At 45.6% G+C, this 22,140-nt stretch overlaps 1 protein-coding gene across 1 annotated transcript in view; it reads left to right on the top strand.

Annotated features, from left to right (window-relative positions):
* FAM184B (family with sequence similarity 184 member B) overlaps window positions 1–22,140 on the top strand; it is a 150,966-nt gene that overhangs the window by 55,665 nt on the left and 73,161 nt on the right. Inside the window, exons 2-3 of the mRNA XM_025385642.1 lie at window positions 19,659–20,411; window positions 21,472–21,607. Of these exons, the coding sequence (XP_025241427.1) occupies window positions 19,659–20,411; window positions 21,472–21,607 (889 nt within the window). The remainder of the gene's footprint in view (window positions 1–19,658; window positions 20,412–21,471; window positions 21,608–22,140) is intronic.

Genomic DNA, 22,140 nt, shown 5'->3' with positions numbered 1-22,140 from the left:
CAACTATGAACAGTCACCCATCCTTAATAAAACACTCTGGGATTCTCTGTGCATCTGTTGGCCACAGGATGAGTTTGGCACTGTGCGTAGGTATATGTCGTAAAGAGACCTGCTGCCTTTGCATTTGTTCTGGTTGTAATGTCATTTGCAGAGAGATTGAGCATGGCATTCCTTGCACTTGTGGTCCTGCACATTCAGCATCCTCTCAGGAGCCAGAACACCTGAAATGAGATAGAGAGTAATGAGGAAAAATGAAAGGTTGGATAGAGAAGGGTTTCTTTTTCACATTTGTCATCGTTAGATTTGCTTTTTGACTATGAAAAAAAAACTGCCAATAACAGAGGTCTAAGGAAGAAGCCTTGAAAGTTACCATTAACATGAAAATCTTCCCCTTTTAATAAAATACAATATTGGACATAGAAAAAGCTACATGTTGGTTCATATCATGTCTGGGTTTAAAAAATACTTGTAAAATTTCCTTTGATCATTTTAATTGAACCAGTAATAATTCATTGTAGGAAATAAGAAAATGAAAAAAATGAAAAATTTTTAAAAAATTTAAATCCACCATAATCCCATCACCCAGAGCTTACTACTAACATGCTGAGATACCTCCTCTGAGTCTGACATCAGCATTTCTCTCAACTCTCCAAGGGCAGCATTTGCCCCTGCTCCACACCTGGGCTGAATTTCCGCATAACTCTTCCTTCCTACTGCCCCTGTTCCCGTCCTCTCCACCCTTCAGGACACCTGCTTTCACTGCAGCACCTGCACTGACTGCCCAGAAAGAAGGAGTCTGCAAGCCCTAAGCTCTCCTAGGATTTGTTCTTGTGTGCTGTTGATACTTTAACTCGCAGCAGTCGAAACGTAAAGATCTCCTGATCCAGAACTTTCCAAAATATGTTCTGAGGCATGTTAATTTTCATTGTAATTTTTTTTTAAGAGACAAGGTCTTGCTCTATCACCTAGGCTGGAGTGCACTGGCATGATCATAGCTCACTGCAGCCTCAACCTCCTAGACTCTAGCAATCCTCCCATCTCAGTCTCCTGAGTAGCTGGTACTACAGGTATGCTTGTGAATGGATGGATATGCAATGTTGGCCCTGATCCTCTTCCATCAGCAACACGATCCTCAGTTTCATCCTCATCGTCACCACCTTCAGCATCATTGTCATCGTCATTATGACCATCATTCCTGGCTAATTTTTTTAAAATTTTGTAGAGACAGGGTATCACTTTATTACTCAAGCTGGTCTCAAACTCCTAGATTTAAGTGATCCTCCCACCTCGGACTCTGAAAGTGCTGAGATTACAAGTGTGAACCATCATACCTGGACTCATTGTAATTTTATTTTTAAAAATAAGAACTCAATGGCCAACTGCTGGGGTAAAGACAGTTAAGCAAATGTCTTTATAACAGAGCTAACCAAACACTCCTCAAGCTTATTTGACCCTGTGTCCCTTTCATTCCCTTTGGGAAATATCAGGTTAGTTTGACCATTTCATTAGGTGATATGGTTTGACTCTGTGTCCCCACCCAAATCTCATCTCGAATTGTAATCCGCATATGTCAAGGGAAGGACTTGGTGGGAAGTGGTTGGATCATGGGGGTGTCTTCCCCATGCTGTTCTCATGATTGTGAGTTCTCATGAGTTCTGTTGATTTGAAAACAAAGGAGTTCTCACAAGATCTGATGATTTAAAAGTGGCAATTTCCCCTGAACTCGCTCTCTCTCCCCTACCACCTTGTGAAGAAGTTGCCTGCTTCCGCTTCACCTTCTGCCATGATTGTAAGTTTCCTGAGGCCTCCCCAGCCATGCAGAACTGTGAGTCAATTAAACCTCTTTTGTTTATAAATTCCCCAGTCTCAGCTAGTATCTTTATAGCAGTGTGAGAACAGACTAATACATTAGGAAAGGAAACTTAGTTTTCTCAGAGAGACTGTAGGACTTGCCTAACGTCACACTGCTTGAGAGGGACAGAGCTGGGTCTTGGGACTCAGGTCTCTTGTCAGCTGGCCTGGTGCCTCCTCTGGTGTCCTGCAGAGTCTTCATCCTGTCCCATCTTTCTGCCTGGAGGTTTCGCATGATGCTGTGTATGTACATGTCCTTCTCATGTCCTATGTGAGAGTAGGGACTGAGTCCTAATCTTTTGTTCTGTCTCCTCCAGTTCTGAAGTTGGTGTTCAGTGAGTCACACTGTGTTTACTCAGAAGGGTCAGGAATGTTGGCTGTGGCATGTATCTGTTCTTACTGACACAGCATCTATGTGTGTCTTGGCACCAGGTTTCTAATTTCCTTTGAGATACTGAGCAGGTACTCTGACTCAGTCTTCATTCCATGTGATTGTGGCAGGTCAACCCCGTTCTCCTGGATCCCATGCAACCTGAAATTAGCCAATCAGAATATTCTATCCCATTGGCCACAGGGATCCATCAGCGTTAGATCCATGACCCTAGCCAGATGGATGGAGTTAGCTTTGAAGCTTTTGTTGGGACTGTTGACAAAGAGGAGCTCTCTTTCCTGGAGCATGCTAAGCTGGGAGAATAAAATCCTGAAGCTGCCTGTGACTACCTTGTCAAGAGCCTACCAAGGAATAAAGCCAACTCAGAGGAAAGCAAAACTATGGGATGGGGAAAGGTAGAGTCAAAATGACATCACTTGGCCGGGCACAGTAGCTCACGCCTGTAATCCCAATATTTTGGGAGGCCGAGATGGGTGGATCACCTGAGGTCAGGAGTTCAAGACCAGCCTGACCAACATGGTAAAACCCCATCTCTACTAAAAATACAAAAATTAGCCAAATGTGGTGGCACATGCCTGTAATCCCAGCTACTCAGGAGGCTGAGGCACAAGAGTCACTTGAACCCACGAGGCAGAGGTTGCAGTGAGCTGAGATCACGCCATGGCACTCCATCCTGGGCAACAAGGGTGAAACTCTGTCTCAAAAAAACCAAAACCAAACCAAACAAAAAGACATCATTTAAGAGCTCATGTCTGGAGCTAGCCCTGGCTTTGGACTTTTCAGATATATGAGCCAATACATTTCCTTTAACCCAAGCTAGTGGATTTGGGAATCTGGTTTTGTATAGAGAAGAGTTTTAATTAGTAAATTCGTACATATATGGGATTTGGTTGCTAAAACATAATGATTTTAAAAGGAATCTCACAGAATTTCACTGGACAAGAAGAATCTGGCCAAGCCATGCTGAGAGGGCATTATGCCACAACCCCTGGGCCTTTCTTTTTAAAGAGCCAAGCAAAGACTTTCAGGAATATGTACTAAATGCCACTTTCTGCCTTCCAGTACTGACAGACGATATACGACTGGCTCAGGGAACTCAGCCAAGAAAAAGGGAGCCTGTCAACGTTAGTGAAAATGGAGATGACTTTACACTTAACCCTATTATCCAACCCACACTGGCAACTTCCCAGACTCTCACCTTCAAATGTGCTAATAGGAGTGTGTGTGACCCTAAAGACAGCTACCAGATTTGAACTGAGTGAAAACAGCCCTAGATTCAGGACTTGGCACCTATTTGGTGCTACTAGATGTTTCTGAAAGAATAGTTTCCATTACTTTTTGACGCTGGTATCTGGGATGAGAAAAATTGCATTTCTTAAATCTGCTAAGTGGTGATAATAATTACATGCCTCTTTTTCCCAGGCAGCACCGCATAAATCCACTTGCACATAACACATCTGAATGGTGTCCCCTCTCTGTCATACAGAATTCTTCATTCATTTTTTCATCATTTATTCACTCATTCACTTACCATCTGCTGAATCCTGGACCAGGGTTCTGCTTGGTAGTGAGGATACAGTACTGAGTAACGAACAGTCCCTGCTAGTTCCTGTCCCTGAGGACCTGCCGTGTGCCTGCACGTTGCCTGACCCTATGTTTGCCATTGGGACACAAAGGTGACTAAGTCATGACCCTCCTCACAAAGCCAGCAGGCTCTGCAGCGATGAGTCCCCCGGAGACCAGGCCTTACCCTCAGCTATGTGGAGGCAGATAGAGATTGAGAGCCACTCCTGGGGTGGATGAGGAGTCTCCACGGAGTATTGAGCAAGACTGTCTTGTAGTCAGCCCTTCGATTTAGAAAGAACACTCTAGCCAGGCCAGGGAGAGAAGGGACGTAGAATACAGGAGTGCTAGGAAGCGTGGTCTGGAGGAAATGATTCCAGAAATATTTAGGCAGGACAGAGAGCAAGCTTGCCCTCCACTTTACAAAGCCAAATCTTCTTACTGTTGTTGTGACGTTCATTCTCAGAAGAGCTTTATGCAAGGTTGAATTCAGGAGCTCATTTCTGCAAGCGCAGAGTGCCTGCAACCACATGGCTTCTGTTGTTTGTGCCGTGTAGTTCCCTGCCTGCTGGATGGAAGCTCTAGGTAGCACCGCATTACATCAGCAGCAGCAAGACTCTCTTAAACTCTTTTCCTCCACGGAACCAAGTTTCTGGTGGAAGAGACAACACGTTTACTGTCATTGGGCTGCTCAGACTAAAACAGACCAATTTTGATTTCTCTCCAACCAGGTGGACACAGCACAGCCAGAGCCAAATCCCTCAAGGGAGGCCTCAGGACTTGGCCCTTCCTTGTCAGGATCTGTTTCTCCTCCTAGAGCTATGTCCCGGGCTTACATACTTGTGGATTAACTGATGGAGAGTATTTTGATGGTATATCTTTAGCCTTAAAAAATAAAACTCGATGATAATTGAAGTGCGTGTGCATCCTAGAAAAATTAGGAAATGTATAAAAACAAAAAGAAGAGAAATTGATCACCCATAATCTTACCATCTAAAGATAACCACGGTCATGTTTTCGTATATTCTTGGTCATGTTTTGGTGTATTCTTGACCTTTTCCTGTCGATACATATGCATGTGTATCTAAGAGTGTGTGTGTATGTGTGTGTGTGTGTGTGTGTGATTTTGGTTTTTTTTGCCTCCTTCTTTTTAAAAAATTTCGTTAGCTTCAGGGGTACAAGTGGTTTTTGATTACATGGATAAATTGTATAGTGGTGGCATGTGTGATTTTGAAACAAACCTGGAACAAGATTTTACCTTGTTTAAGAGAGTCTTGCTGCCCCGGATGTGATGACGTGCTACCCGCAGCTTCCATCCAGCAGACAGGGAACCACAGGGCACAAACAACAGAGGTCATGTGGTGGCAGCCACTCTACGCTTTCAGAAATGAGCTCTTGAATTCGACCTTGCATAAAGCTTTTCAGGGAATGAACATCACAGCAACAGTAAGAACATTTGGCAGTGTAAAGTGGGGGGCAAGCTTGCTCCCTGTCCTGCCTAGACATTTCTGGAATCATTTCCTCCAGACCACCCTTCCTAGGACTCCTCTATTGTATGTCCCTTTTCTCCCTGGCCTGGCAGACTGTCATGGACTGTATACAGACGCTACTGAGAGCATGAGTCAGAGACAAAAGATGGCTGTGGACTTGACCCAGTGTGGCACTTCCATTTCTGATGTTCAGGTTAAGTGAGAAGCATCTGACCCATAACCCATAAACTGAGAATTCAACCGAATCGTTAGCAAAACTACCTGCTGCTATACTCGAGGCCACGTGCAGTCGAGCACAGAAATTCAGCCATTGCTGGGAAGACAATTGGCAAAGGTGACCTGAGTATCATAAATGGATGTTTGGGTTTTGTGACGGTGTTGTTTGGACAATAATATAGAACTTGAAGCATACCGTTTATTTGAGGATTTTGCAGAAGCTACAATAAATGAACTGGAAAATAGTTAAAGAAATTTTTCTCTGCTGAGAATAGTGGCAAAAGTAAAAATTCATTTAGAACAAGCATTCAAGATATTTAGATTTATCATGCTGTAGGGTTTACCTTGTAAAGTTGCTTGGTGAACAGGAAAGTGCTATGTAAAAATAATGGTAGCACACATTGTTATACCATTCATATGGAAAAACGGATATGCATGTCTATTTAGATCTGCACACAAAAGCTGCTTTCAGGATTTGAATATGTAAAATTGGCATCTAAACAGGTGAACTTGAAGAGCTGCTCTGTCTGTGTTAGAATTTTTGGAATTCCATTTGTATGCATGATTATAGAGTTTGATGCTCCTGCTTGGATTAATTCTCTCTCAAAGTATTTCCTGTGAAAAGTGTTAAGATTTATTTGTATTGTTTTTATTCATAAAAAAATATCATTCACACATACACGTATCTATTAACCACGTTGGCCAAACAAGGGCACTTTCTAAAAAACTCTAAGCAAGTCATTCAAGATTTGAAATAAACAAGATGATGCCTTTCCAGACCCCCATCTTATGCAGCGTGGAGACTCCCTGGGAGACAGTCCAGGCCTGTGTTCTGTGTGAGGGTTGGACTGGGTCTGTAAATGGAGGGGATCTCATTAAGAACCTTCCTGGGAGCCCACCCTCATCTTTCAGCTAAGTCTCAGCCTAAATTGGTTTGGAGAACAGTTGGGTTTCAATTACTCAGAAGCTGATGTCTCACAGTTCAATGCCATGTGCAGCTAGGCGCCTAGCAACGGCTCTCTGATGAGCAATGATGAGATTTTAATTAGCGTTTTGGATCTATCTAGAAATCCATTCCAAGCTCATTTGCTGGAAGGAGCCCAGCCTTGTTTGGGACCTGTTTGAGGCTGTTTTCCTAAAGGAAGGTTCGGCAACCACACGACCTCTGCTCTCCCCAGGCCTCTCAGCACCAGAATCCAGGGCTTCCTTCTGGCGGTTTAGTTAGTCCTCTTTTCTGATTTGGTCCCCAGAACACTGAAGCTCCGCTGTGTGCAGGGATCTGAGTCAAGAGCAGTGACCGTGGCCTTTTGGTGTCCCACTATCCCAGGAAGCTCTACTTCCCAGTAGAAGTGGGATAGCCATCCCCTCAGTCACGCAAGCTGCAAGCTGCGGAATCCTCTGCACTCTTCCCTCTCCCCCTCTCCACACCCAGCGAGTCACTGGCCCTGCCACTCCTCCTCATGGACAGCTCTCTAGCCCAAACTCCCTCCCCTGGCCCCTTCCTTAACTCTTCTTCCTGCCCGCATCGCATCCAGACTGCTCTCTGCAATGATTCCAGAGATGCAGTGTTATTCCCCCTAGCTCCCAAGAGGCCAAATCTCGTGAGAGAAACTTCCTGCATGGAACACATACCACAGGTCTCCAAAGTATGCACCCATCTGGCTTTCAGATCTTAGGCCCATTGCAAGGGAATGTTAAAAATGCAGATCTCGGGACCTCCCCCAGACTCTCCACATCAGGCTGTCTGGGGCAGGGCCTGGAAGTCTGCATGACAAACAGGACAAAGTCAGCACTCCCTAACATGGATGCTGGACTTGTGAGTGTCTGACCCCTGCCCACCTGTCCAGCATCGTGTCATGGTGCGCTCCTCTTCCCTGCCAATGCCCTTCACCCCAGCTCTGCCCCGGAGGACACCCGTTGCACATCCTCACAGTCTACTCTATGTCATGCCTTTGAGCTTCTTCCTGCTGTTGGTATTTCCCTTACCAGTAGTTTCCTCCCCTTCCTGTCCACCTGGCTGACATTTGCTCACCTTTCCAAACCCAACTTGGGTATCCTCTGCACTCGGATGCCCTTTCTGCTAGGGCGAAGATAATTTTTATTCATTCAACAAATATTAGGGTCCTTTCCATGAGCCAGCCACTCTTTGGGGATCTGGTAGTGAACTCTGCAATCTTTTTCACCTGCATGTAATTTATATTTTAGAGAGAAAGATAAGCAAATGGAATTACTGGATCATATGAAATTCTATGTTTAATTTCTTTTTCTTTTTTTTTTTTTTTTTTTTTGAGACGGAGTCTCGCGCTGTGTCACCCAGGCTGGAGTGCGGTGGCGCGATCTCGGCTCACTGCAAGCTCCGCCTCCCAGGTTCAGGCCATTCTCCTGCCTCAGCCTCCGAGTAGCTGGGACTACAGGCGCCCGCCACCACGCCCGGCTAGTTTTTTGTATTTTTAGTAGAGACGGGGTTTCACCATGTTAGCCAGGATGGTCTCGATCTCCTGACCTCGTGATCCGCCCGCCTCGGCCTCCCAAAGTGCTGGGATTACAGGCTTGAGCCACCGCGCCCGGCCTAATTTCTTTTTCTTTCTTTTTTTTTTTTTTTTAGACGAAGTCTTGCTCTGTCACCAGGCTGGAGTGCAGTGGCTTGATCTCGGCTCACTGCAACATCTGACTCCCTGGTTCAAGCGATTCTTCTGCCTCAGCCTCCCGAGCAGCTAGGACCACAGGGGTGTACCACCACACCCAGCTAATTTTGTATTTTTAGTAGAGACGGGGTTTTACCATGTTGGCCAGGATGGTCTCGAACTCCTGACCTCGTGATCTGCCCGCCTTGGCTTCCCAAAGTGCTGGGATTACAACATGAGCCACCGAGTCTGGCCCTATGTTTAATTTTTTGAGGAACCACCATAGTGTTTTCCACAGTGGCTACACCATTTTACATTCCCACCAGCAATGTACAGGGGCTCCGATTTTTCCACATCCTCACCAACACTTCTCTTTTTGTGATGATAGCCGTTCTAATGAGCATGAAATGCCATCTCATTGTGGGTTTGAGCTGCATTTCCCTAATGATTAAAGATGTTGAGCATCCTTTCATGTGCTTATTTGTTGACTCTAAAATTTTCCACGTCAGCAATTGAAAGAAGGGAGTTGCTGTGAAATGAGATGAGGAATATTGTGGGAAGAGCAAGTATTAAAGGAAAAATCCAGAATTAAATTTGAGCTGCAGGTTCAATATCCAAGTAGAGATATTGGTAAGCAACAGAATACATGAGTCTGATGTTCAGGTGGCAAGTCCAGCCTGGTCATATAAATTTGGCAGTCATTAGCAAATAGAGAATGCATTCAATCATGGAATTGAGTGGTATCCCAAGGGAATTTTTGCAAAAGAATAGAAACATCTGAGGATAACGCTCTGGGGCACTCCTATGTGAAGGTTGGGCGTTGAGGAGGATGTAACTAGCCAAAGAGATGAGAAGGAGTGGTCAGCAGTCAGTAGGAGTATGTCCTATTGTGGAAGCCAAGTGAAGACAATGTTTCAAGAAGAGGGAGTGATTCATTAGCTCTAATACTGCTGAAAAGTGAGAACTGGCTATTGTTTTAGTAACATGGAGATCACTAGTGACTCTGATGAGCTGTTTGAGTGGATTAGTTGGTGTAAAAGCCTGATTGGAGATAATTCAAGAGGAATAGGGAAGTTGAGAAATTAGTAACAATGGTTATAAAGAGTATTTGAGGAGTTTGCTATAAAGGGGTGTAGAAAAGGCTGGGTGTGGTGGCTCATGCCTGTAATCCCAGTACTTTGGGAGGCTGAGGCGGGCAGATCATGAGGTCAGGAGATCGAGACCATCCTGGATAACATTGTGAAACCCTATCTCTACTAAAAATACAAAAAATTAGCCGGGTGTGGTGGCAGGCGCCTGTAGTCCCAGCTACTCAGGAGGCTGAGGCAGGAGAATGGTGTGAACCCTGGAGGTGGAGCTTGCAGTGAGCCAAGATTGCACCACTACACTCCAGCCTGGGCAACAGAGCGAGACTCCGTCTCGGGAAAAAAAAAAAAAAAAAAAAAGATGAAGGAGTGTATAAAAATGGAGAATGTGGGGTTAAAATAAAGATTTTTGTTCATAATAAAAATTACAGCACATTTATGTGTTGATGGGAGTGATCCACTAATGGTAATGAAGGAGAAAAGGGTGGGGGGGTTCCTGGAGCAATGTGATCCTTTTCTCCCCTGTGCCTTTCTCTGCATCTCCGCAGACTTCTAGCAAAGTACTTGAAATACCTCTGGACAGTAGTCCCTTTTTTTCTGTGGTTTTGCTTTCCAAGGTTTTAGTTACCCAAGGTGAACCAAGGAAGGCCTGAAAATATTAAATGGAAAATTCCAGAAATAAACAATTCATAAGTTTTATTGTTTGTTGTTGTGAGTAGCATGATTAAATCTTGTGCCATCCTCCTCTGTCCCTCCTGGGATGTGAATCATCTCCTTGTCCAGAGTATCGGCGCTGTCTTCCCTACCTGCCCATTAGTCACTAGTAGCTGTCTTGATTATCAGATCAACTGTCGCAGTGCTTGTTTTCAAGTAAGTAAGCCTTATTTTTACCCTGTAATGGCCCCAAAGCTCAAGAGCAGCGATGCTAGCACATTGTTATAATTGTTCTATTTTATTACTAGTGATTGCTGTTAACCTCTTATTGTACCTAATTTCTAAATTAAGCCTTATCACAGGTATGTACGTATGTATAGGAAAAAACATAGTGTCTATAGGGGTTGTACTATCCAAGCTTTCAGACATCCAGTGGGCATCTTGGAAGGTGTCCCCCTCAGACAAGAGACGACTGCTGTACATACAAATTGGCTTTCTTTTCTATCTCACTTTGTGTATTAGGCAGGTGTTCCTGCAATAATGTTTTGTAACAAACAACTCTAAATCTCAATGGCTACAGCAGTGAGTTATTTCCTGCTCAGCTTCACTGCTGTTCAGCTGCTTTCAGCTGGGTTTGGCTGAGCCACTTGCATTCCACACTCTGGGGTGGGGTCCAGCCTGCTCCATGTCTCTCATTCTGGGACCCATGGGTACCCAGCACAGGCTTTTCTTGTAGCAAGTGGTAGAAGCGCAAGAGGGCAAGCCACAGCACATAAACATATCAAAAGCCTTTGCTTGCAACAAGTCCACTCGCGTTCCCTTGGCCAAAGCAAGTCACACAGCCAGGTTCAACATCAATAGGGAAGACAAATAAATGCCATCCACAGACCATTGCAAGGAAGGGGAAAGAAAGGGGGAAGATTATTATATGGACAAATAATATAGTCTGCTACACTCTACTACTCTATAAGCCCCTCAACAGAATGGTCTTATTTGTTCCGTTTTTCCAATGCCGAGTATCATGCTAGGCATATAGGAAGTGCTGCAAAACCATTGAGTAAAACCATATTACCAGCTTTTTTTTCTAAACAAGGTATAATTCTACTCTTTCAACTTTGGCAACTTTAGACCCAGAAGGATTTGGATTTGAATCCCAGCACTCTCACTTTTTAGTTCAATGACTTCTGGCAGTAATACCGATAATAGTAAAAATCATAACTAATGACATTTCTTAAGTGCTTAAGAAGGGTTAAGTGCTTAAGAGTGCTGTGAAGCGTTTTTGGTTCATACTGTCATTTAATCTCCAAACAAAACTCTCCCCATGTCATGGATAAGATAACTGAAACTCAGGTTCAGTAACTTACTGAAGGCCACACAGCTAGAAAAAGGTGGAGTTCTATTATATTACCCCTACATATGAAGTTAGCCTCCTCTGTAAAATAAGGCTAAGCATAAACACACTCACTTCGTAGAATTGTTATTAGGTTGGTTTAAAAGTAATCACGGTTTTCGCCATTACTTTTTGTGACTACCACAATTACTTGTGCACCAACCTAAATAGATTAATTGAAAAGACACATGTAAATTATCTGGCCCAGTGAATGTCATACTCTGGGCCCTCAACAGATATTACGTCCTTTTTTTTTTTAATTTTCATTTCAATTCTGATTCTTGCTGCCCAACTTGATGAAAACTTTCATCAGGATCTGATGTTCAAAAGCCGTTAATTAGAGTCTTGTTAAACCTACAACACTCAACCTCTACGACCCTAACAGGCCTCTGCTGAAATCTCCTCTGAAGTCAACGCATCAGCAGTGGATTTCTAAAACTCTTGGGAAGTCGTTTTGACTTGCTCAGAATTTCTCTTGGCTGCTGAATTATTTATGTGCCTTGATGGATTCTGAAGTCAGCCTCCCCCGTAGGAGGTGGGTTTATATATGAGGCCTGGAACAGTCTGATGTTCCAGTCTAGAAAGTGGTGAGTGAAAGCAAGCAAGCAGATGGCAGAAGATTTGCCAAGCGACCTGTGAGGCATGAAGCCCAGGAGAAGAGTGGGCCGCTCAAAATCTGCTCAATGATTTCAAACACTCAGAACAAGCTGGAGGAGATTGTGTCTCTAAAACATGGGACCCTTCCTTTGGAGGAGATGGGGTGAGAGAAGAGGGAAGGAAGAAATGTTTAATAAGTACTTACTACGTGCCAGACACCTAAGATATATAATCCTATTTGATCCTCACAAAAACCAGGCCTGGATTCTCTCTATTTTACAGGCAAGAAAACTGAGGATCAGAGAAGTGAAATAACTTGAGCACATTTTAAAAGATAAGTTCTGGGCAGGGTGTGGTGCCTCACGCTGGTAATCCCAGCACTTTGGGAGGCCAAGGCAGGTGGATCACCTGAGGTCAGGAGTTCGAGACCAGCCTGGCCAACATGGTGAAATCCCATCTTTACTAAAAATACAAAAAAACTAGCCAGGTATGGTGCCATGCACCTGTAGTCCCAGCTACTCAGGAGACTGAGGCAGGAGACTCGCTTGGACCCAGGAAGCAGAGGTTGCAGTGAAGAGCCACTGCACTTCAGCCTGGAAGACAGAGGGAGAAAATAAGATAAAATAAAATAAAAGGTAAACTCTGGTATTGAGAATGCCAAAAATGCAAGGCTAAAGATGAGCTGAGCAGGGGATTTGAAGATGTCAACAAGAATGTAATTGAAATGATTGACCATGAGGGACAGGCTAAAAAAGGACAGATGTTGAGATGAAAAGAGACTGTCAACCTGGGAGAGGGCTGGGCGCGGTGACTCACACCTATAATCCCAGCACTGTTGGAGGCTGAGGCGGGCAGATCACTTGAGCCTAGAAGTTCGAGACAAACCTGGGCAACATAATGAGACCCTGTCTCTAAAAAATAAAATGAAATAATAATCCAGGCATGGTGGTATGCACCTGTAATCCCAGGTACTCAGGAGGCTGAGGTAGGAGGATCACTTGAGCCCGGGAGGTCAAGGCTGCAGTGAGCCATAATGACACCACTGCACTGCAGTCTGGGACATAGAGAGACCCTGTCTGTCAAAAAACAAACAAACAAACAAACAAACAAAAACCTAGGAGAGGAAAAAGGGTCAAGCTCAGAGAACAAGTATAGAATGAGGGGAAGGGAGTGGAGAGGGTAAAAAAGAGAGGATGTGGTAAGAGTAAGCACATGTCCCGGGGAGCAGTCCCAGGAGTGCCCTTGCATGGTCAGTCGTGAACACTTGCACACGTCCCCACATTGCACAGGAAGACACACTGGATGCTTGCAGGCATTCTCAACATTCTTTGAGCTAGTTTTATGACACAAGATGGCAGGTATCTTGTCCTCCTTCCTCTTTCATCTCTTCCTGAGGCTCCTGTATTAATTGTGAAGATGAGTTTTTTAAGGCCATTGGAATTTTATTATTTTGTTATTGGAATTTTATTAGTTGCATTTATAAGCAAAAAAGCAGACTTCAGGCTTACTGGCAGAGATGGAAAAAAGAGTAAAGAAAATGTTGCTTATTAACAGTGAAATGAGAAACATGTCAATAATCTCCCACAGAAATGACTTAATGGCTCTCAGGAGGAGGCAGAGAAATAAATTATAGCTTACACAATGGCACATGAAGCAGCCAAAAATTAAAATGTGATATCTCTTTTTTTTAAACTGACAAGTAAAAATTACATACATTTATGGTTTCCAGCATGATGTTTTGATGTATACATATGTGATGGAGTGGCTAAATCAGGCTATTTAACATATGCATGACCTCACATGCTTATCATTTTTTGTGATGAGAACACTTAAAATCTGCTCTCTTAGCAATTTTCAAATATACAGTGTATTGTTATTAACTGCAGTCACTGTGCTACATGATAGATCTCTTGAACTTGTTCCTTTAACTGAAGTTTTGTGTCTTTTGACCACATTAATTTCATTTTTTTGTTTGTTTTTGTTTTTTGAGACAGAGTGTCACTCTGTCACCTAGGTTGAAGTGACAGTGGCATGGTCTTGGCTCACTGCAACCTCCACCTCCCAGGTTCCAGTGATTCTCCTGCCTCAGCCTCCCAAGTAGCTGAGGTTACAGGTGCGCAGCACCACGCACAGCTAATTTTTTAATTTTTAATGGAGACGGGGTTTCACCATGTTGGCCAGGCTGGTCTCAAACTCCTGACCTCAAGCAATCTGCCCACCTTGGCCTCTCAAAGTGCTGGGATTACAGGCATGAGCCACTGCACCTGGCCCCAACACTAATTTCCTTAGTGCTTACAGAAATAGCATGGTTTCCAAAATCTATTACGAAGTTTAAAAAAATCAAGGTGCAGATGAATGTGTATGTGTATAAAAGACGGTGAAAATACGTGATATGGAGTATATAACATAACATTCTTTTTTATGCACACATTATCCCTGAAAGGATATATGAGTAACCTGGGCAGGGGGTTGAGGGGAAGGGGAGGTAAGGAGCCATTTACCAGATTTTCAGCCTAACAGAACAGTTCGGGCAGATCCTTGGTGTCCACAAAGGATACCACATTTTGTTGGATTTGGGGACTTTGGTTGCCAGACACTGTGGCTCGATGTAAATATGCCAAAGTGCCCTTAGACATTATGAGCCCACCGTGTGGTACCCTCTCTGCTACCCCCACCCTGAATCTGATTTTGTGTTAATTTTGGGTGGGCACCTTGGAAGCTTGCCCCTAGATTTCCTCCAGATTCCATCCCATGCATGTTTCCTTTTAGCTGATTTTGCTTTGTACCTTTCACTGTCATAAATCATAGCCCTGAGCATGGCTATATACTGAGTCCTCCGAGTCCTCTAATGAATGGTTAAACCTGGAGCTAGTCTCGGGAACCCCGAACAGATACTAATCGATGCTGTTACAGATAAATGCCAAGATGTCAGAGGCTCAGCACGGTAGTTATTGATGTAAAGATCGATGACAGTGTTCCTGAGGGAGTAGGTGGTCTTCTCCCTGGTCCTTCAGGGCTCGGATGCCTTCCATCTCGAACTCTGCCTTCCTCTAAGGCCTCTGACTCCTAATTAAGTTTGCAAATGAAAAAAGAAACTGTGGAAAGAATATGAGCCCTTCTTAATTTCCCGACATTGGCCCCAGGATGACACACATCACCCCATCTACCCAAATTCCATTGGCAATCACCAGGTATAGGACCTCAGGACCTCACCTAAATGCAAAGAGCTAGGAAATGGGGCCTCTGCTCAGTGGCTGCTCTGCAGTAGCTCTTCGCGTGGAAGGAAAGCGTGAATCCTTGATGACTTACAGTAGCCCCACAGCAGATATTTACTATGAACCAACTGTATACTCAACTTTATACCAAGTGCTATTGAGCAGCCCAAATAAGTGATATTGTTCTTGTCCATGTGCAGCTTGACATGGAAAAGGGGATTGGTCACCCCAAGGATGAGGAGGCAAGGCCCACTTTTTTCTGGGAAGTCTTCTTTCCTCCCAGACCACTTCCTCTGTGTTTCCATAGTAACTGGTGATGAATCCTCTCCTAGCACTCATCGCAGTGCATTGAAACTTTCCACTTTCTTGTTTGACTGTCCTACTGAATTGTAATATTTCTGAGGTTGCAAATTCAGTTGTCTTATTGGCCAGCATGTAACCCCAGTGTCCAGCACAGATCCTGCCACAGCCGAGATGTGCAGTGAATCCGCAAATGAATAAATGACTGAGACAGTGAGATGCAGTGTGGCACCAGGCGCAGAACGTTACTCAAACCTTCTTATCTCTGGAACGTTGCAAAAGTTACTGAACTTCTCCGAATCTCAATTGCTCAGAAAAATACCAAATTTCAGGGTTGCCATGAGGATCCTCTGAGATTAGGAATGTGTATATAGCACCTATCCCTGTGCTAGGCACATAGTAAATTTGATTAAAATGGTATTTGCTATTAACATAAATTATAGCCAATGGGAAACCAATTTCAGCTTCCAGATATATTCTTGGATGGAAGTCACTAGGAGGTCACAGAAATTAACAAAAGTGGCCAAATCCTGTGCACAAAGTGATGAGAGGGAGGAGTTTTGGAGACAGCACTTCGTTTCATTGTGGGATCTTCCTGGAAGTACAAGGGGACTTCCTTCTCCTGTCCATGACAGAGTGTTGGATTCTTGGTTCTCAAAGTAGTGCTTATTCTCCCAGGGCTTCACAAGATGTCAAAATCATCTCACACCTTGAGTTACATTCTTCAAGATAGAGTTCTGACTCCTTTATTCACTCATTCGCATAGTAATTTTTAGAGTGTCCACTTGAGCCAGGCACTGGGGACGGAGAGTAATGAACAAGGAAGACCAAGCCTCTCTCTCCTGGAGCTTACATTCTGGTGAGGAAGACAGACAAAAAACAGATAACTGTATCAGACAGAGACAAGGAAAAATAAGATCTTAGGCTGTGTCCTGGATATATATACACGCTTTCTTCAAGATCTGCAGCCTCCAGGTAAACCGTTGTTAAATCTATTACACATGTCACCTCTAGTGGTGCCATCTGGCCTTCAATGATGATTTTATAATTAACGCACACATGCACAGACACACAGGCACACAGTGACACCCAAAACTTCCTCTCATATACTATTCCCAATTGGTCTATTTTCTATTTCACGATTATCTAAGCCTCTAGTTTTTGACTTTCTTTTTTAAAGCCATACAAAGCCTTTTTTTTTTTCCTAAACTCTATGCTAGGAAAGCCTGAGTGTGAAAGCTCTTCCCTGGTTGATGGGGGGCCCCCACTTGCTCAGCCTCCCCCAGGCTCCCTGATGTTGCCCTGACTTCCATCAGAGAACTCAAGACTACAAGGAGTGCAGTTTGAAAACCGTGGGTGAATCAGTAGTAGAAACCTGGCAATGAAGTTAGAGTCTAGTTCAATCGACAGCCTCATGGATAAGGAAAAACCAGCAACCCACAAAGGCTAAAAGTGAATCCGTGTGAAAGGGAGTGGTGGAGAGTCTTCAGGAAAACTGTTCTGATTGTAAATGCCCCAGGGAGCCAGTGTCGTGTTTGGCATCTGACTCTACGGCATCTACACCAGCCCAGCTTCTCTTGCATTGTTCTCAGTGAGGATGTCTCATGTGGGGTTCACCTTGCCCTGGACTTCTCAGTCTTTGACCCCCTTATCTCCAGTGATCTTTTCCTCTGCTTGGCCTCAGTCACACGTTCCCTTTGCCATGTGGCCTTGTCATCACCAAAAAACTGCTTCTGCTCCATCTTTTCAGCATGTTGGCCCTTGAAAATACCTTGTCTTCTCTTTCTGTCACACCCACCAAATAGAACTCCAACTCCAGATAACCCATCTATCCTTCCTGTCCTTCTTTGAACTCATTCAGATGAACCTGACTAAGGAAAATCTCACAGTATAGAACCGTAACTCAACACAGCCTCTGATGCCACACGGTAACTTAGACCACTGGCTTCCCCGTTCTAAAAATGAATTCACAACTTCTCACACCTCACACCTCTATGCTTTCTTCCTGTCTTCCAACTCAGCTCACTGTTAGTGACCTTGTCTCATTTCACTGAGAATGTAGAATTAGCCACCTTCTCATGTCTACAAGGTGAGAGCTCCCTCATTCACCTGTCCCAAGTGCCACACACCTGTCTCCACCTCTTCCTTCCATCCTATCCCCATGAGGATGTGTTCTCACGGCTCTTAAAACCAATCTCTGAGGTACCCTTCTCAGGGATTTTTGGCCCTTTATTATCTACTGTTATTCCTGGGGCTTCAACTTGTGTTTGTTTTGGTTTTGAAACAGGGTCTCACTCTGTCAGCCAGGCTGGACTGCAGTGGCATGATCATGGCTCACTGTAGCCTTAATCCCCCTGGCCCAAGTGATCCTCCCACCTCAGCCTCCCAAGTAACTGAGACCACAGGCATGTGCTACCATGCCCAGCTGCTGCTGCTGCTTCTTCTTCTTCTTCTTCTTCTTCTTTCTTCTTCTTCCTCTTCCTCCTCCTCCTCCTCCTCCTCTTCTTCTTCTTCCTCTTCCTCTTCCTCTCCTTCTCCTTCTCCTTCTCCTTCTCCTTCTCCTTCTCCTTCTCCTTCTTCTTCGAGACTGAGTCTCGCTCTATCACCCAGGCTGGAGTGCAGTGGCGCAATCTCTACTCACTGCAACCTCTACCTCCCTGGTTCAAGCGATTCCCTCAGCCTCCCGAATAGCTGGGAGTACAGGCACCCGCCCCATGCCTGGCTAATTTTTGTAGTTTTAGTAGAGACAGGGTTTCACCATATTGGCCAGGCTGGTCTCAAACTCCTGACCATGTGATCCGCTGCCTCGGCCTCCCAAAGTGCTGGGATTACAGGCGTGAGCCACCGTGCCTGGCTTCAGCTTCTGGATTCTCCCTGGGGTCATTCCCATCATCCTACAGATACGTTCTGGACTCTCTCATCAAGCAAACAACAACAAAACCCTCCTGACTCCACCTGCCTCATCTGTAGCTCAGGCTCCCTCCTCTGAGCGCCAGACATTTATCTCTGTGTGTGCCTTGGTGCCGTCTCCACTAGTACGTCCGGAGGCACATCAAACTTACTACGTCCAAATTAGACTTCTCGATTTTCTTCTCCTTACCTGTTCTACCTACAGTTTTTCCCATTTCAGAAAACACCAATCTGTGGCTCAGGTCAACATCCTAGGAGTCATTCTTGATTCCTGGGCTTCTCACTGTGCTCCTGTCTTCCTTCATTCAGTTCTTCACACAGCAAAGAAAGCATTCTTTTTTTCTTTTGTGTTAAAAGTGGAAGAACAGACATCCTTGTCTTCTTCCTGATCCTACGAGGAACGCATTTAGTCTTACACCATTGAGTATGGTGTTAACTGGGGACTTTTCCTAGATGCGCCTTATGAGGCTGAGAAGAGTCCCTTCTGTGCCTTGCTTGTTGAGTAAGTTTTTTTATCATGCAAAGATGTTGAATTTTATCAAATATTTTTTTCTGTGTCTATTGAGACAATCCTGTGGCTTTTGTCCTTTACTCTTGATGTGGGGTATTACATTAGCTGCTTTGCAAGTTATACTGGCCTTTTTATATACCACTCTGTCCAGTTTTTTTGTTTGTTTTCTTTTTTTGAGATGGAGTTTCATTCTTTTTGCCCTGGCTGTAGTGCAATGGCGTGATCTCGGCTCGCTGCAAACTCCGCCTCTTGGGTTCAAGTTATTCTCCTGCCTCAGCCTCCCAAGTAGCTGGGATTACAGGTGCCCGCCACCACGCTCAGCTAATTTTTGTACTTTTAGTAGAGACCAGATCGCCATGTTGACTAGGCTGGCCTCGAACTCCTGACCTCAGGTGATCTGCCTGCCTCTGCATCTCAAAGTGCTGGGATTACAGCCATGAGCCACTGTGCCTGGCCTCTGTCCAGTTTTCTAAGTGTTATGTTCAGGGGTTTGCATTCCAAAGTGTTCCTTCTGAACAAATGAGATGACATCACTTCTCTGCTTTAAAACTCTTCGGTGGATTCCCACCGTACTTGCAGAGGTCCCCTTTGGAATTCGGCCAAAGCTGCCCTCTTTGGGGCCTTTGTGCAACGTCACCCCTTTGCTCTGCTCCCAGCCCAACTCCTTCCCTGTCGCACTTTCCAGCTCTCTCACTGGCTTCTCCTGGGAACAGTTTCTAATAAATCCCCTCCACGCACATCCTCTTCTCAGGTGCCTCTTGTTCAGATCAACCGCCATGCAGGAGAAGCATCTCTGGTCTCCTCAGCCCTCCCACACCCCAGACCCCTCGCCCTAACTGGGCTCTGTTGATTTTCCTGCAGGTGATTTATGCCCTGAACACCCGCCAGGATGAGGCTGAGGCCAGCATGGAGGCGCTGCGGGAAGCGCACCAGGAGGAGCTCCAGAATGCGGTGGCAGAGACCAAGGCCAGGCTCCTGCAGGAACAGGGCTGCGCAGAAGAGGAGGCGCTTCTCCAGCGCATCCAGGCCCTGGAGAGCGCCCTGGAGCTGCAGAAGAGGCTGACGCAGGAGGCGCTGGCTGAGTCGGCCTCCTGCAGGCTGGAGACCAAGGAGAGAGAGCTGAGGGTGGAGGCGGAGCACGCCGAGCGGGTCCTCACGCTCTCCAGGGAAATGCTGGAGCTCAAGGCTGACTACGAGAGGAGGCTCCAGCACCTGATGAGCCACGAGGCTCCCCCGCGGGGCCGGCCGCCCCAGGAGAGCCCTGATACCAAGTCAGAGCCAGGCCAGGGCCCAGAGATGCAGGAGGTCCTGCTAGAGGTGCAGCGGCTGCGAGTAGAGAACCAGCAGCTCAGCAAGGACTACGCCCGCAAGGCCGAGGAGCTGCAGGCCACCTACGAGCGGGAAAACGAGGCCATCCGGCAGGCCATGCAGCAGTCGGTGAGCCAGGCTCTGTGGCAGTGGCAGGAGAAAGAGTCAGACCTCCGCAAGAACTTCCAGGTCCAGGAGTCGGCCCTGCAGGCTCAGGTCCGGAAGCTGGAAGGAGACCTGGAGCACAGAGGCCGCAAGATAAGTGACCTGAAGAAGTATGCCCAGAAGCTGAAGGAGAGGATTCAGGTAAAGCAGCATCTCTTCTTACAACCCCTAAGGGGATAAATCAGCAGGGCTGCTTATTGTGAACCTGCTGTAGGTCAGGCAATGTGCTAAACACTTGCTTTCTAAGGAGGTGAGCCCTATTATCTCCATTGAATTCAACTACATTCGTTCCACACACAAAAAATAGATATATATTCGTTTGTTTGTGTATTTTTGAGACGGAGCCTCACTCTGTCTCCCAGGCAGGAGTGCAGTGGCGTGATCTCAGCTCACTGCAACCTCCACCCCACAGGTTCAAGCAATTCTCCTGCCTCAGCCTCCCTAGTAGCTGGGAATACAGGCGCCCACCACCAACCCAGCTAATTTTTGTATTTTTAGTACAGGCGGGGTCTCGCCATGTTGGCCAGACTGGTCTCCAACTCCTGACCTCAGGTGATCCACCTGCCTCAGCCTCCCAAAGTGCTGGGATTACAGGTTTGAGCCACTGCGCCCCGCCTACAGATATTTATTGAACACTGACCAGCTGCCAGGCCCAGGACTATGGGCAAGGGACACATAGTGAGTTAGACTTGGTCCCTAACATTGGAGAACTTGGAAACCTACAGTCTATAGATGAGAAGCTAAGACCGAAATTGAGAGGCTTAAGGACTAGCCTACATTGGCACGTGGCTAATAAGTGAACTCAGGTCAGCCTGATTCTATAAACCCCTGTTCGTTTCACAGCAACCTGCCTGCCCTAAAATCCCCAGGACTTTGTGTTTATAGAGAGCGGGATCATTGATGATTCAGTTATGCGAGCCCCACGAAAGCACAGAGCCCCATCTCTAAAAGTAGAAGCAGTTAACATTTCTAACATTCCCTGAGCATTTTTTTTTCTAACCACTTTATCTCATTTAATCCTCACTAAAGGAAGACCAGAGGATGAGGAGGGATTTGATGAGCCCTGGGTCACTGAATTCCACAGACTCAGGGCTTCTGCTGTGCAATACCCGCCTTTCAGGTCTGATGGCTATTCTATGTACACAGGATGTCTCTATACAGAGCTATAACCAGAGAAATGGGACCCTTGCTGTCTGTTTAGGACCTGAATGTGCAGCTTAAGGAGGCTCGACAGGAGAATTCGGAGTTGAAAGGCACTGCAAAAAAACTTGGGGAGAAGCTGGCTGTTGCCAAAGACAGAATGATGCTGCAGGAGTGTCGTGGGACCCAGAAGACAGGTGAGATGCCCTGGAATGATTTCCTTAAAAGACCCAAGGTTAGCTGCCAGCTTGGCCTGGTGCTACTGGCAGCCTTACGCCTGCTAAGGGAGCAGAGAGGAGGGGCAGGGCTGCTTGATCTGACCCATCTGGTGGGTGAGACCAATCTCTGCAGGGTACAGGTGAGCTGATACCTAAAGCTGCCTCACCTGGATCTGGCTCAGGTTGGACATCTAAAAGGTATGATGTGAAAGGACCCCTTGCCCCCAAAAATTTCCGCACCAGGCTCACCACAGTGCCTGAAATTCTTAGCACTGACTCCTTTCACCCCCTACCACTTACACAATGCTTTATGCTTTTAATATCATTTAACACAATTATGCTATTGAGTCTTTCCAATAATTTTGTGATAAGTATTGTCCATCTGGTTGGGCAGATTGATGGTGGCTCATGCCTGTAATCCCAACACTTTAGGAGGCTGAGGAGGGAGGGCCACTTGAGCCCAGGACTTTGAGACCGGCCTGGGCAACATAGTGAGACTCTGTCTCTATGAA

The sequence above is a fragment of the Theropithecus gelada genome, chromosome 5 (assembly GCF_003255815.1).
Source record: "Theropithecus gelada isolate Dixy chromosome 5, Tgel_1.0, whole genome shotgun sequence".
Lineage (NCBI taxonomy): Eukaryota > Metazoa > Chordata > Mammalia > Primates > Cercopithecidae > Theropithecus > Theropithecus gelada.
The sequence above is the reverse complement of the archived record's forward strand: the minus strand, read 5'-3'. Positions and strand labels throughout refer to the sequence as shown.